This window comes from Triticum urartu, chromosome 3A, assembly GCF_056163025.1.
Source record: "Triticum urartu cultivar PI428250 chromosome 3A, HENAU_Tu73, whole genome shotgun sequence".
NCBI classification, from domain to species: Eukaryota; Viridiplantae; Streptophyta; class Magnoliopsida; order Poales; family Poaceae; genus Triticum; species Triticum urartu.
The window spans coordinates 585,631,974-585,648,419 of record NC_141875.1 but is presented as its reverse complement, the minus strand read 5'-3'; the positions used below and the strand labels follow the sequence as shown (position 1 = coordinate 585,648,419).

General features: G+C 43.1%; 1 protein-coding gene across 1 annotated transcript; it reads left to right on the top strand.

Annotated features, from left to right (window-relative positions):
- The first annotated feature begins 13,901 nt into the window (after positions 1-13,901).
- On the top strand, positions 13,902-14,760 carry LOC147980655 (uncharacterized). Its single transcript, XM_087515699.1, has 2 exons — positions 13,902-14,194; positions 14,289-14,760. The coding sequence occupies exons 1-2, from the start codon at positions 13,902-13,904 to the stop codon at positions 14,758-14,760; spliced, it is 765 nt and encodes a 254-aa protein (XP_087371825.1).
- The last annotated feature ends 1,686 nt before the right edge of the window (positions 14,761-16,446 follow it).

Here is a 16,446-nt window from a genome sequence, read left to right as displayed (position 1 = left end):
GACGCATTAAGCCGCAAGAGCCACGTCAATACGTTAATGACGGGAGAAATACCCAAGGAGTTAGCAGAAAATCTTCATGAACTATGTTTGGAAATAGTTCCGAAAGGCTATGTAGTAGCACTAGAGATTCAGTCAACTTTGATGGATATAATCAGAGAAGCTCAGAAAACTGACAAAGAAATTGCCGCCATAAAGGAGAAACTGAGCAAAGGAAAAGCTAAAGGATTTCGCGAGGATGAGCACGACACCCTATGGTTTGAAGACCGTGTTTACGTGTCCAATAACCCGGAAATCAGAAAGTTGATTCTGCAAAAGGCACATGATTCACCGTATTCTATTCACCCAGGAAATACCAAGATGTATTTGGATTTGAAGGATATTTTCTGGTGGACCGGAATGAAGAAGGATATTGCGGAGTATGTAGCAGTTTGTGATGTATGTCAGCGAGTAAAGGTAGAGCATCAGAAGCCAGCAGGATTGTTGCAACCATTGCCGATACCCGAATGGAAGTGGGATAAGCTAGGCATGGATTTTATCACGGCATTACCAAGGACTCGTTCAGGCTATGACTCGATTTGGGTCGTAGTTGATCGATTAACAAAGGTAGCACATTTCATCCCAGTAAAGACCACTTACACCAGTGCTAAGTTGGCAAAGATATACATGACCAGGATCGTATGTTTGCATGGAGTTCCGAGGAGCATCGTATCAGATAGAGGAACCCAGTTTACCTCAAAGTTCTGGAAGCAGTTGCATGAGACTTTGGGTACTAGGCTAGAATTTAGTACAGCTTATCATCCGCAGACAGATGGACAGACCGAGAGAGTCAATCAGATTTTGGAGGATATGCTGAGAGCTTGTGCGCTAGATTATGGATCTAGTTGGGACGATAATTTGCCATATGCAGAGTTCTCTTACAATAATAGCTATCAGACCAGTTTGAAGATGGCACCTTTCGAAGCTTTGTACGGAAGGAGGTGCAGGACACCGTTGTCATGGGACGAAGTTGGAGACCGCCAGTTGTTTGGACCAGATTTGATTAAGGAATCTGAACAGAAGGTGAGGTTGATTCGTGATAGGCTCAAGGTAGCCCAGTCCAGGCAGAAGAGCTATGCAGATTCTAAACGCAAAGAGACAGTTTACGAAGTTGGAGACAGAGTTTATCTTTGAGTATCTCCACTTCGAGGGATTAAGCGCTTTGGAGTTAAGGGGAAGTTAGCGCCACGATTTGTAGGACCATATCGAGTTTTGGAGCGTATGGGAGAAGTGGCTTACAAGTTGGAATTGCCAGAAGTATTGGCAGGAGTGCATGATGTGTTCCACGTTTCTCAGTTGAAGAAGTGTCACGCGGAGATGGCCGACATACCCTTGAGAGACACAGTGCCATTGGAAGCAATTCAGTTGGATAACAATTTGACCTATGAGGAGAAGCCAGTCAAGATCCTCGAGTTTGCCAGTCGAGTTACTCGCAGCAAGGTTATCAAGTTTTGCAAGGTTCAGTGGAGCCACCACACGGAGGATGAAGCCACCTGGGAGCGAGAGGAAGATTTGCTCAAAGACCACCCTCACCTATTTTCTAGCTAACCCGAATCTCGAGGGCGAGATTCATCTTAAGGGGGGTAGGTTTGTAACATCCCAAATTTTCAATTTGTAATGTTATACATTAGATCATCATGCATATCATATTTTATTTTGTTTTTGGTTTTGATCCTAGAAAATCCTAAGCAACTCAAGGACCCACGGAGAGAGTTGGGGATTTCGTTATTTACATATTTGAGTTTTCTCAAATTGTGTAAACAGGATCATTTGATTTTATTTATTTTATCATCAATTATTTCTATTACAAAAATATGAGAGAGGGAATAAAATGACTTTCCCAAAATATAGAAATATTGATGATTTAATAAAAAAAATCAAATAAGATTTATTTCGGAGTTTTCGGTATTTTATTTGAATTTAGGAAAATACGCGTTTTTCAAAGTTGTAGTTTGGGCCCAGATAAATGTTCACTTTATCGGGCTTGATTTTAGGAACCCGGCAAAATTTATTTCGTGATTTTTGGAGTCCGTTTAGTATTTCTTTTTATTTTTCTTCCGAGCGGATTTATAAAAAAAAACGCGTAACCGACTTCGGGCCGTAACCGGCCAGGAGACCTCCGCCCGGGGCCTTTATATAGCGCCCGAGCCGGCCCGAGAGAGAAAGAGAGAGAGAGAGAGAGAGAGGCCCGAAGCCAGCTAACCCTAACCCTAGCTAAAGCCGCCGCCGCCTCCCGCCGCCGCCCGCCGCCGCCGCCGCCGGAGCGCGCGCCTTTCGAGGTTCGCCGCCGCCTTGTTTTCCGTGCAGTTTTTTTTAAAAAAAAATTCTGTTCGTCGTTTTTTCTTTTTCGTCAGATTTTCCGCGGTTATTTTCTGATCGCGATTTCTGATCCGATTTTCGTTTTAGTATAACTTTTCGCTCGTTTATCGGAATCAGGCGATTCAAGCGCCTGGAGTTTCTTCTCGAAACCCTCTTTCCGAATAATCAACTTAAAAAAGTTTTTGCTACTGTAAAATTTGCCCTAGATCCAGATTACTAGAACGAAGTTGTTAGCTTTCGCCGTTTGATTTCTTTTGCTTCGTTCGATTTGATTCTTTTTGCCAACCGGAGTTCTTAAGTTGAACCTTCTAGTTAGATCTCTTATTTGAGTTTTACCTGTGCATTAGATGAGTACTTATTGTATGCTTGTTGTTTGTCTGCGATAGAATACCCGGAGTGCGCCGCCTGTTACGTTGAATCTCTAGGTTTTGCGGATCATCAGCAAGGCAAGTAACACTTTGATCATACCTTTTCTACAACCCAGTTTTGTTGCATTAGATCAATCCTCACACATTGCATGATTAGGATCTAATTAAACTGTGGGATGGGAAGTAGATGAGGTAGTACCTATTACCTGTTTATTATCAAACCTTTGGGAGTTACTTCTACGTTTGCTTATTATGCCATGCTATGCTAGTAGACGTGGATTGGGTGAGTGATATCCATGACAGATGTGAGATTGATAATTAAGGGTTTATCTAAGGTGGCAACCTAACACACATCTGGGTGGATTGAGGCACCTGGGGTTACCAGGACTTGCCTGTTTTTATTGGACCGCCACCCAGGCTCAAAGGGATCATGAGATTATTCATGCTAGAAACTTCCGTGTGCAGCCACAAGCCATTATGGGCTCTGGCATAGTTGACTAAGTTGTGCGAACTCTTACAGTGGTAGACTAGTAGATGTAGGGGAAAGTAGGTGTACCGGTCTACCCGTCGTAAGGTGCTAGCGCTTCTGAAAGACTGTGTCTCGGTCATCCGTCTTCTCAAACACCCTGTACTGCGAGAAACCAAACGGAGGCGATCGAGTCTTGTGGGGAAAAGTGCGCAAACCTCTGCAGAGTGTAATAAACTAATCATGGTTAGCCGTGTCCCCGGTTATGGACAAATCTTGAGTATCTAGTACATGGATTCTCATGTGAATCTCAACATGTTACTCTAAATTAATTTTGATGGGTTTTAATGATGTTACTTAATTGGGATTGAGAATGCGGTCAACCATTCTCAATGTTTCACAACCACCATGATAGTAATTAAATTTATTCCTTTGAAGTAGGGAAAAATTGGCTTTACGCAAAAACAGTAACCATAGAGCTTTCCACCAGCCAAATATGCATATAGTATAGTTGTTGCATTCCATTACTCTCTATGTGTTATCTTGCCAGCATATTCCATGTGCTGAACCATTTTCGGGCTGCAACGTTAATGTTGCAGACTTTTCAGACGACGATTAAGGAGTTTTTAGGTCGTGGTTCTATACTCAGTAATGCCGTTGGAGTTGATGGACTCACTTATCTTCCAAGCCTTCCGCTGTTATCGTCACTAGATGGCCTTAAGCCATATTTATTGTAATAAGTTCTCTTTTGAGACACTCGATGTAATAAGTGTGTGATTGCTACTCTGCTATAAATCCTCCGAGTACTGTGTGGTGTCAGCATTACTGATCCAGGGATGACACCGGAGCACAGAGATCAGACTGTTTGAGGTCTGGTCGCTACATTGGCCTTCAATTAAAACAATGTGAAATAGTTTCACTACTCACGCCACCTAGAACACCATAGTGTAATGGTGTGTCCGAACGTCATAACCATTCTTTATTAGATATAGTGTGATCCATGATGTCTCTTACCGATCTACCACTATCGTTTTGGGGTTATGCATTAGAGACAGCCGCATTCACGTTAAATAGGGCACCATCTAAATCAGTTGAGACGACACCGTATGAACTATGGTTTGGCAAGAAACCTAAGTTGTCGTTTCTTAAAGTTTGAGGTTGCAATGCTTATGTGAAAAAGTTTCAACCTGATAAGCTCAAACCCAAATCAGAGAAATGTGTCTTCATAGGATCTCCAAAGGAAACTATTGGATACACCTTCTATCACAGATCCGAAGGCAAGACTTTTGTTGCTGAATTCGGAAACTTTCTAGAGAAGGAGTTTCTCTCGAAAGAAGTGAGTGGGAGGAAAGTAGAACTTGATGAGGTAACTGTACCTGCTCCCTTGTTGGAAAGTAGTACATCATAGAAACTAGTTTCTGTGAAACCTACACCAATTAGTGAGGAAGCTAATGATGATGATCATGTAACTTCAGATCAAGTTACTACCGAATCTCGTAGGTAAACCAGAGTGAAATCCGCACCAGAGTGGTACGGTAATCCTGTTCTAGAGGTCATGTTACTTGACCATGACGAACCTACGAACTATGAGGAAGCAATTATGAGCCCAGATTCTGCGAAATGGTTTGAGGCCATGAAATCTGAGATATGATCCATGTATGAGAACAAAGTATGGACTTTGATGGATTTGCCCAATGATCGGCAAGCCATAGAAAATAAATGGATCTTCAAGAGGAAGACAGACACTGATAGTAGTGTTACTATCTACAAAGCTAGAATTGTCGCAAAAGGTTTTCGACAAGTTCAAGGTGTTGACTACGATGAGAGTTTCTCACTCATATCTATGCTTAAGTCTGTCCGAATCATGTTAGCAATTGCTGCATTTTATGAAATCCGGCAAATGGGTAAACAAAACTGCATTCCTTAATGGATTTATTAAAGAAGAGTTGTATATGATGCGACTAGAAGGTTTTGTCGATCCTAAAGGTGTTAACAAAATATGCAAGCTCCAGCGATCCATCTATGGACTGGTGCAAGCATCTCGGAGTTGGAATATGCGTTTTGATAAGTTGATCAAAGCATATAGTTTTATACAGACTTGCGATGAAGCCTGTATTTACAAGAAAGTGAGTGGGAGCACTACAACATTTCTGATAAGTATATGTAAATGACATATTGTTGATCGGAAATAATGTAGAATTATTCTGCAAAGCATAAAGGAGTATTTGAAAGGAGTTTTTGAAAGAAGGACCTCGGTGAAGCTGCTTACATATTGAGCATCAAGATCTATAGAGATAGATCAAAACGCTTGATAAGTTTTTTTTTCAAAGAGTACATACCTTGACAAGATTTTGAAGTAGTTCAAAATGGAACAGTCAAAGAAAGAGTTCTTGCCTGTGTAACAAGGTGTGAAATTGAGTAAGACTCAAAGCCCGACCACGGCAGAAGATAGAAAGAGAATGAAAGTCATTCCCTATGCCTCAGCCATAGGTTCTATAAAGTATGCCATGCTATGTACCAGATCTATTGTATACCCTACACTGATTTTGGCAAGGGAGTACAATAATGATCTAGGAGTAGATCACTGGACAGCGGTCAAAATTATCCTTAGTGGAATAAGGACATGTTTCTCGATTATGGAGGTGACAAAAAAGGTTCGCCGTAAAGGGTTACGTCGATGCAAGTTTTGACACTGATCTGGATGACTCTAAGTCTCGATCTAGATACATATTGAAAGTGGGAGCAATTAACTAGAGTAGCTCAGTGCAGAGCATTGTATACATAGAAAATTGCAAAATACATAACGGATCTGAATGTGAAAGACCCGTTGACTAAGATTCTCTCACAAGAAAAACATGATCACACCTTAGTACTCTTTGGGTGTTAATCACATAGCGATGTGAACTAGATTACTGAATCCAGTAAACCCTTTGGGTGTTGATCACATATCGATGTGAACTATGGGTGTTAATCACATGGTGATGTGAACTATTGCTGTTAAATCACATGGAGATCTGAACTAGATTATTGACTCTAGTGCAAGTGGGAGACTGAAGGAAATATGCCCTAGAGGCAATAATAAAGTTATTATTTATTTCCTTATTTCATGATAAATGTTTATTATTCATGCTAGAATTGTGTTAACAGGAAACATAATACATGTGTGAATACATAGACAAACAGAGTGTCACTAGTATGCCTCTACTTGACTAGCTCGTTAATCAAAGATGGTTATGTTTTCTAACCATGGACAAAGAGTTGTTATTTGATTAACCGGATCACATCATTAGTTGAATGATGTGATTGACATGACCCATTCCATTAGCTTAGCACCCGATCGTTTAGTATGTTGCTATTGCTTTCTTCATGACTTATACATGTTCCTATGACTATGAGATTATGCAACTCCCGTTTGCCGGAGGAACACTTTGTGTGCTACCAAACGTCACAACGTAACTGGGTTATTATAAAGGAGCTCTACAGGTGTCTCCAAAGGTACATGTTGGGTTGGCGTATTTCGAGATTAGGATTTGTCACTCCGAATGTCGGAGAGGTATCTCTGGGCCCTCTCGATAATGCACATCACTTAAGCCTTGCAAGCATTACAACTAATGAGTTAGTTGCGAGATGATGTATTATGGAACGAGTAAAGAGACTTGCCGATAACGAGATTGAACTAGGTATTGGATACCGACGATCGAATCTCGGGCAAGTAACATACCGATGACAAAGGGAACAACGTATGTTGTTATGCGGTCTGACCGATAAAGATCTTCGTCGAATATGTAGGAGTCAATATGGGCATCCAGGTCCCGCTATTGGTTATTGACCGGAGATTTGTCTCGGTCATGTCTACATTGTTCTCGAACCGTAGGGTCCGCACGCTTAATGTTACGATGACAGTTATTATGAGTTTATGCATTTTGATGTACCGAAGTTAGTTCGGAGTCCCGGATGTGATTACGGACATGACGAGGAGTCTCGAAATGGTCGAGACATAAAGATTGATATATTGGAGGCCTATATTTGGACATCGGAATTGTTCCGGGTGAAATCGGCATTTTACCGGAGTACCGGGGGGTTACCGGAACCCCCCGGGGGGTTATTGGGCCTACATGGGCCTTGAGGGAGAAGAGAGAAGGAGGCAGGAGGTGGCCGCGCGCCCCTCCCCTTCCTAGTCCGAATAGGACAAGGGAAGGGGGGCGGCGCCCCCCCTTTCCTTCCTCTCTTCCACCTCTTTCTTCCCTTCTCCTTCTCCAACTAGGAAAGAAGGGAGTCCTAGTCCCGGTGGGAGTAGGACTCCCCCTTGGCGCGCCCTCCTTGGCCGGCCGCCCCCTCCCCTTGGCTCCTTTATATACGGGGGCAAGGGGGCACCCTAGAACACACAAGTTGATCCTCGTGATCGTTCCTTAGCCGTGTGCGGTGCCCCCCTCCACCATATTCCACCTCAGTCATATCATTGCAGTGCGTAGGCGAGGCCCTGCGTCGGTAGAACATCATCATCGTCGCCACGCCGTCGTGCTGACGGAACTCATCCCCGAAGCTTTGCTGGATCGGAGCCCGGGGAGCGTCATCGAGCTGTACGTGTGCTAAGAACTCGGAGGTGCCAGAGTAACGGTGCTTGGATCGGTCGGATCAGGAAGACGTACGACTACTTCCTCTACGTTGCGTCAACGCTTCCGTTTCGGTCTACGAGGGTACGTAGACAACACTCTCCCCTCTCGTTGCTATGCATCACCATGATCTTGCGTGTGCGTAGGAAATTTTTTGAAATTACTATGAAACCCAACAAAGATTTGCAGGAGTGCTGTCGGCGCAGTTGTATGAGTCGAGAAACTCAAAACTCTTCTCTCGCAGGTTCAAAGTAACCAAGCAGTAGTGGCCTATCGCGTCCTTCATTGTTGCGGGAGGAGGATCAAATGTTGCAAACATAATCTGAATTAAAAAAGAAAACAAACCATATGAGAAAATAGAAAAACAGAAAACTTATTTCAAGATGACGAAAATGGTCAAAATGCGTTACCAAGTTTTTCTTGTCCACACGTTCCTCTACGCTTGAAGAAAACATCTTTTTCAAAGTCCTATTTGTGGCACCGCCGTTCCAAATGGAATTCTGCCAAAAAGACAAAACCAGAGAGTTAATGAAAATGCTTATAGCACAATAAACTTGGATGAGGGATAAATATAAATTAATGAAAATTCTTACACATAGGTTGTACGGGACAATCATCATTTGAGATCCCTTGAACCTCTCAGCTAACATAGAGATGCCAATATTTGCGAGGCACGTGCTCATCGTTCCATACGACCAAAAAGACTCGCCAACCTGACCGATAGTAATATCACCAAACTCGTCCTTGAATGCAACTAGATGCCTTTAGACAAGAAGAAAAAAGCCCAGCAAAAAGTGATAAGATGGGTGTCCCTGAAAAAATAACATATTAAATAATCGGGGTGTAAGACAAAAAATGTCATACTTCTTCTTATTATCCCTCCTAGCCCTCGTAACAGCGTCATATAACTCATTGTATCTTCTCAGAAGAGCTAGATCAATACTTGAAGGAGTAACAACAGGTAATTCCTCATCTGCATACAGAGTGGGAACGATATCAGAGAATAAAACAACATGGTCCATTCGCCCGGGAAAGAACAAAAATAATGCAGTTCGCTTACGTTCGGTTTCAGAATACACTTCCTGCGGCTGCTCAGATCCATCTTCACTGAGCCTCAAGTGATCTAGCCCGGTAATATCATCGTCAAGCGACGCTTGATTGCTCATGTCCTGAGAGAGTCTTGGTTGTTCCTCTTCAGAACCAATTGAAACTGTCTCAGCTGGGACTTTGGTTGTCTCGGCTGGGAAAGCTAGATAGCCATCAGATTGCTCGGGGGCGCGAGGGGCGACACAAAATTTCTCAGGCACCTCATCGCCAAGCAACAAAATAGTAGGCCAAACAACACCATCAATGCCAGCAGATGTCCCCGCAGCATCAAATCCAACTCTAGGAGATCCTTCTCTCTCTTCTGCCATTTCAACTGTAACACGAGGAGCTCCTTCTTTCTCTTCATGCTTATCACCATCCACAATATCCTGCCTTCCTTCTCTCTCTTGTGCCTTATCAGCCTCAACAGAACACTCCCCTCCTTCTCTACCTTCTGCCTTATCAACGTCCGCATTAGGCTCCTCTCCTTCTCTCCCTTCTACATTATCATCCTCCATGGTGCGCTCCGCTTGGATTTCAACATTTAATCCGCAGTTCTGATGAGTTAAAAATAAAACACATTACACAAAGAGAGAATGCAGTTCACTAAGAAAACGGACCATGAAGCTCGCATGAAAAATAAAAATAAAATGCAAAATGCAAATTCTCTATACTCACCAGAGAAGCATCGCCTTCCATCTCTTTAGACTTGTCAGCCTCGTCGTCCTTGTCAGCGTCACCCTCTGCCTCCTTCTCATGTATTTCGACGTTTGATTCGCCGTCCTAAAAAACAAAAACGTAAATAAAACTATTATAAAAAATGCAGTTCTATAACAAAGCCAACACCAGATCATGCAGTTCACTGCTAAATGTTGCTTCTTCTCTAAACAACAACTGCAGTGCACTACCACTACTGGTGCACACTACAAAAAAGTTAAAACTGCAGTTCGCTGCCACTGCTGGTGCAACTATGATTCTTTGTTTTGGACACTACAAAAAATTAAACAATGAAGTCCACTGTAAAAAAATAGGAAGAAATCAAACCTTGTCGATGATGCCTTCGTCAAGAGGATTGTCTTTGGCAGCTTCGTCAACAGGGGACAATGGCCTATCAAACAAAAAATCAAAATCAACACCGTAGTGGTCATGGTGGTCATCATCACGGCAAGCGTTAGCATTAGAAGATTCTCCTCCACACTGCGAAAAGAACAAAAGGATGCGAAAACAAATAGTCAATGCCACAACACACAGAAAAAATCAATAACAAAATGGGTAAAAAAACTATTCACATATGAAAAAAGACGTACATCCACAACTGCGCGGTCAGGCAAAGAAGGACGGACAACATGTTCACGCCTGTTCATTTCCTTCACAATTGCCTCAGCTTCCTGCTCATACCTAGCACACTTGTCATCCTGAGACTGCTTAAACTGAACGAATGAAGACCTGATATTCGTAACTATCTGCTTAAGGAATTCAAGCTGCCCACGGTCAAAGTTATGAGCGGCCTCGATTTCTGCTTCAGAAGGGCCTTTGCCTTCAGGAAACAATCCAGCAATATTCCTCATCCTGGAACCGGATGTTGGGAAATCAGAAGTTAAATTGATGACCCTGTCGAGAAGCTCATCGACCTGAACAAATTTATTGCCATCAGCAGAAGCCTCGCCACAAAAACCTCCAGCAGCCGCCCTAGCAAAACCATGAACCCGTCGAATTGGAGAACCCCTAGCAAGAGGCTCACAAAACCTTGCATGCAGTTCGGCAACTGGAGTCCGCTTGTACATAATGTCCCCTTCCGCCTTCCACTGAACAAATTAACAAAAAAGATGCAGTTCACAAATAAGTACATAAGAGGTTCACATTTAGAATGGCGAAAAAAAGGAATAAAACAAACACAAAGGCTGGCTATGCACTGACCGGCAGCTTGCCAAACTTGTAAGTATCCAGGTGTATCTTTCCCTTGACAATAATGTCGGCGTTGTGAATCTTCTTCAACTGCTCATGGGACAGTATTGCAGCACGTGGCGTGCGTGTATGCATAACCGATACAGTGCGAAGATTCAATGAATCGAGGTACATGAACAGGGGCACGATGGTGCAACCCTCAGTGCAGTTCTGCTTGCTCCCTTCAGAATTCCACTTGTACACAGCGGCCTGCAGCTCGTCGACAACAAGCTGACAAAAGTCCATGCTAGCCATAGATGCAAAATCCAAGTTTTCAACCATAGCAGCTACCCTGGACAACCGAGTTGCAGGGCTGGGGCAAAGCAAGCTCTGGAAAACAATGAGAAAAAAACCTTCACAGTCTTATTAACCTTCGTAGGGTCCACAGTCAGCGTGCGAAGTAAAATAAGCAGGTCCTTCACATCTATGCTACGAGAACGGTTGAAACCAAGTTCATCCTTCAGATTAGCCAGCGAATCATCATGGCCGCTGTCAGCAGGCCTGGGAGCAGTGTGAGAACCCATAGGGAAATCAAAAATGTGATGGACAGCCTCACGATTGATTTCCAGAACCTTGTTTGACCCGCAGTCCAATCTCATCGTATCAGGGTCGATCTTTCCCATCAGCTTGCACATGAGAACACGAGAAACATTCTTCTTTACTTTCAGGTCGAAAACAATGCCAAAACCTGCTTGCCGCACCAAAGTTCTGTGCGGCTCATCCAACAAGGCAACAGCTTTGCATACGTTTGGAATGGACAGCCGAACAATCTTGTTAAAACGCCATTCATGCGCAACATCATCTTCAGACCTCTTCCTCTTGGTACTCTTAGAAATCTACAAAAAAGAATAAAAAATGCAGTTCACATCAGCAACTCATGCGAAACAACTTAAAAAACAGTAAAAATAAATAAATAGCGTATACCTTCCTAACATCAACATCCTCCTCATCAGAATCATTGTCCAGCGCTTCTCCAGCTGCATTTTCCCGTGCCAGCTTAGATGGACGCTCAAAATCAACACCCGAGTAATCATCCGCGCGTGTCTGCTTTCCTTGAATCCCATCCACATCAACCTGAGCATAATTAGGCCTATTTGAGTAATCAGCACGCGGGCTCCGCCGTGGAGAACTTAAACCTTCCTCTGCAACAGTGTTGAGTTTTCTCTTCACAGGATTCTTTGCGGAGGCAAACTTAGCAGACTTCTTTGAATCTGCAATCCTCCTTCTTATCTCCTTACCCTCATCAAACTTTACTTGCTTCGCTTTATGAGCCTTCTCGAAAGTCTTACCGAGCGCAATCGCTTTTTGCCTTTTCTTTTCAACATCAGCTGCAATCTGATCAGGGACCATCCAATCCTGTGTAACTGGTTCTGTGCCATCAACAGATAGCGACTGGGTTTCACTCAATTCAGGTAGAATGCTGCCCTGATCAGATGTCCCGCCACCGACAACATCGGCTGTGAAATAACGTGTAATCAAATAGTTAACACCACCACCCCCGGACCCACCAGGACATAAAACTGTAGGTAAGAAAAATATAAGAAAATATGTGTGTGAGAGTGAGACCTAAACTTAATGCAGCTCATATCAATTCGGCCACACAATGTACAAATGCAGTGCTCTCTTCAGCAGTTTATGATTAACAATTAAAACATAACAGAAAACTTAATGCAGTTCATGTCACTTGAATATCAATTTGCCGCATGTCTGAAATGGACCTTGGTAAAGGGATATATGATGCAGTGCACTAATTCGTTTAGTAAGCAATTGACCACACATAAAATGAAGTGCGCTTTGATATACAAAACAAAACAAATTCATGCAGTTCTGTGAGAGGGAAAAACTAAACTTAATGCAGCTCATATCAATTTGGCAACCACATGTGGATAGACAAAAAAAATACAAAGCAATGTACAAATGGAGTGCTCTCTTAGCAGTTTATGTTTAACAATTAAACATAAAAAGAAACTTAATGTCATGCCAAAAAATAAAAAAACTAACTTGAGGCAGTTCATATCAGTTTGCCACATGTATGAAAATGGGCCTTGGTAAGGGAATCTATGATGCAGTGCACTATTTCATTCAACAAGCAATTGACCGTGTATAAAAAATGCAGTGCACTTTGATGTATTACCAGATGGGGGAGCCATGCTGACTGGTGAGGCATCAATTGGGGAGGAAGAAGCTGTATTATCTAACGGAGATACAAACAGAAAGAAAAGTATCAGGCTGGAGCGGCATTATAATAGAACTACAAAAGCAGTTCGCTTACATTTCCCTCCAAATCTTGGACTTCTTCTAGTAGGAGAAGACATGTTGTATCTGCAAACAGAAAGGGATAACAATTAAACCCAAGACAGCAACCTAAAAACAGACAGAGAAAAAACCCTAGATGCACATTGCTAAAATTTTGAAGGCCAAAAAACCACAACCAAAAGTTTCAATCCAGAGGGCATTACGATTCGAGCATACAAAATGAAGTTAAGAAAAGGATGCTGGCTCCAAAAAAACCCTAGCACCCGATCGGGAACGCCCATGGCGATTTCCGGCACCGAAATCGACGGAGCAGACGGGAAGATATGGGGCTCACCGTGAGATGCTGTGACGGCCGGAAGAGGAGGCTGCGGACGGCGACGGCGGAGGAGGCGCGCCTGTGGACGGCGGCGGCTGCGGGCGTCGTCGCTCTCCGCCATGAGAGGAAGGGATTTTTCATGCGGGAGAGAGGAATGAAGGTGACATCGAGAAACAGAGAAGAAGAGAAGCTTAATGACTAAAAGACTGGGCCCACGAGTCAGCGGTACAAATTAAAATAACCTCCTCTACGAGCACGGCCCACAGGTCATAGACAAAAAGAAAAAAAAACGGCTCGGTTAACACGATGCAGTTCGGTTACAAACAACAAAGCGGTTCGCCTGCGAACAAACAAACCTCACTTCAGAATGCTTGTTAAAACTGCCTGAAATATACGCGCCCACGATCGCCCGACACAAGCGAAGCGCTCCATCACCCTGATCATTCACAAAACACACAACACTGCGCTTCCTCCTCCTGTTCCTCCTCTTTCCAGCCATGCCGTTCACCAACGTCTTCGAGGATGTCGAGGCGCACGGAAAGACCGTGCTCATGGTGGTCTACACCAACGACGTGGACGCCATGGCGGGGTACGTCGACGAGTACAAGGAAGTTCTCCGGGAGCACCACGAGAAGATCATCGGCATCGACCTCGAGTACACCCTTGACAAGAGGGACGCCGCCGTGATTCAACTCTCCATCAGCAAATATCACCGAGTGCTTCTTTTCCAAGTATGCGCTACAATGGGCAAGAGATGCATCACCTTCGACAAGTTCCTCAGCGACCCAAAGTAAGCCATTCTTTCTACTGAGTAAAATATAGTTGCAGGCCCATGGGTCTCTCCTTGTCATTTGTATGTTGTTCTATTTGTCGTCTGTATGCAGTTCGCAAAAGAATAACTTGTGGTTCACTTCACTTAGGTACGAGTTTGCTGGTTTCTGCATCGACCAAGACAAGGAGAAGCTTTCACGCTGCAACCTGAACATCCCCAACTTCGCCGACATTCAGACGAACTGGAGGGCGCCTGGATCTACGAAGACACTAGACTCACTTGACGATGTATCTGCCATCATCATCGATGACTACTACGCAGACATGAAGAGAAAGATGACAGACCAAGAGCACCGCCAGTGGACTTGGGTTCTCAGCAGGAGGCACATTGAGTATGCTGCCAAGGACGCCTACACTGCGTTCGAGATATGGAACCGCACCACCACAGTGCAGAATGGCCTCACCCGCTCTATAAAAGTGAAGACAAGGAAGCGCCCGAGGTCATCCTGGGTATGGGGAGCAGGTGGGATCACCTTCCACCTCCACCTGGCCCGAGTGGAACTGATGAAGCAGGCCAGATGCTGATAGCCAAGGGTTCCTGTCACAATTGCTCAACTTGTTTCCTTCTGCTTATGTCGATTAGTTTGCTTTCGTTGTAATTTGCTTTGGCACAATGTTTGCTTATGTTGCTTTAGTTTGCTTGATGATGTACTTTGCTTATTATGAGCACAGAACCTTGGTTTGTATCTATCAACAATTTGCAGTTCTCAGTGGGTGTTTTCAGTTTGTATATTGCTTCAACTGCTGCTGCTACTAGGATACACATAAAAAACTCTCTATGAAAGCAGTTCAGAGAGAGTTTTCTTCACAAAAATGCTACTACTATAATGGTTGATGCGGTCCTCTTTTATTAAGCACTGTAGTTCCATATGTGGGTTACAGAAAAAAGAAAGCTCAGTGGGTGTTTCCAGTCTGTATATTGCTTCAACTGCTGCTGCTAATAGGATGCACATAAAAAACTATCTGTGAAAAGAAGTTCACTTATACTCAGATTTCTTCTAGAAAATAAACTAGAAGCCACACAAAAATGTCAAATTATTACAACAAATTGTTTCATGCTGCTGTTGCTCAAGCAAGACTGATCTAAAGCAAATTTAACTTGATTTCCAAACACTTTTCATGCCTATAAAACATAGTCATGACAACATCCCTAGCCTGAAGACCAGCTTCCTCCACCAATTCCTTCTAGCCATCTTTGAGAACCAAACAATCATCAGAGCCAACAGAATACATAACATCAACATTATGATATCCATTCTTGCTAACCAAGACCAAATTAACACAACTTTCTGTTACCCTGACTAGACCAGAAGGGAATTTCTATAAGGAAATGAACAAGAACAAAAAATAAGAACAAATAAGAATAAGGTACAATCTTCAGAAACTAAATTGCTGCTACAATCTTCATAATAAATATTGATGTCATCAGATAATAATATTGACTAGACCAAATTGCTGCTGCTCCTACAATATTTATAATAAAACTCTATGTGAAAGCAGTTCACTTATACTTAGTGAAAAATGTTTATTCAGAAACTAATACTACTACAAATATTCAGATAGTGTTAACTACACACAACACATGAAAAGACTATGCGAGAAAATACATACCCATGAATCATTGACATCATCGTCAGTCATCTGATGGACGAATGGAGCCCGAAATCCAATAACTGGAGAATAAAGCAGGGAACAGAGCGCGCTGTGCCGCTGCCTCTGGTTCAGAACCAACACTTCAGAAAAAACGCAGGTCTCCAGCATGGGCTCCATCCTTGCCAGGCAGCCGCACGCGCAATCCATTGCCAGACGTAGGGTCTGGTTCGGAAGAAGACAGATCAAGGAGGGGTGGCAAAAGAGGAGGCAATGTTCGCCGCCAAGGATAAGGTAGGAGGGGAGCCACCAGGGATAAGGTGGGAGGGGAGGCAATTGACCCAGCCATATATATATATATATATATATATATATATATATATATATATATATATATATATATATATATATATACAGGGACAACCCAAAAAAAGTAAAACGACAAATAAAGCAGCGCGGTAACATGACAAGGTGCAGCTCGCATTGCATATTACTGCAGTTCACCGTGTTTGACCAAGCAAAAAAACTAATTAAACTAACGACCCGCTCTTACCTAGTCCCCCCTTCCACGATTCGCAAACGAAAAACACAGACTGTAATGCAGTTCTAAAAACTACATAA

Coding starts and splice junctions, on each gene's coding strand:
- LOC147980655 (XM_087515699.1), top strand. CDS start 13,902: ATGCCGTTCACCAACGTCTTCGAGGATGTCGAGGCGCACGGAAAGACC. Junction 14,195..14,288: donor AAGTTCCTCAGCGACCCAAA/GTAAGCCATTCT, acceptor GTCTGTATGCAG/TTCGCAAAAGAATAACTTGT.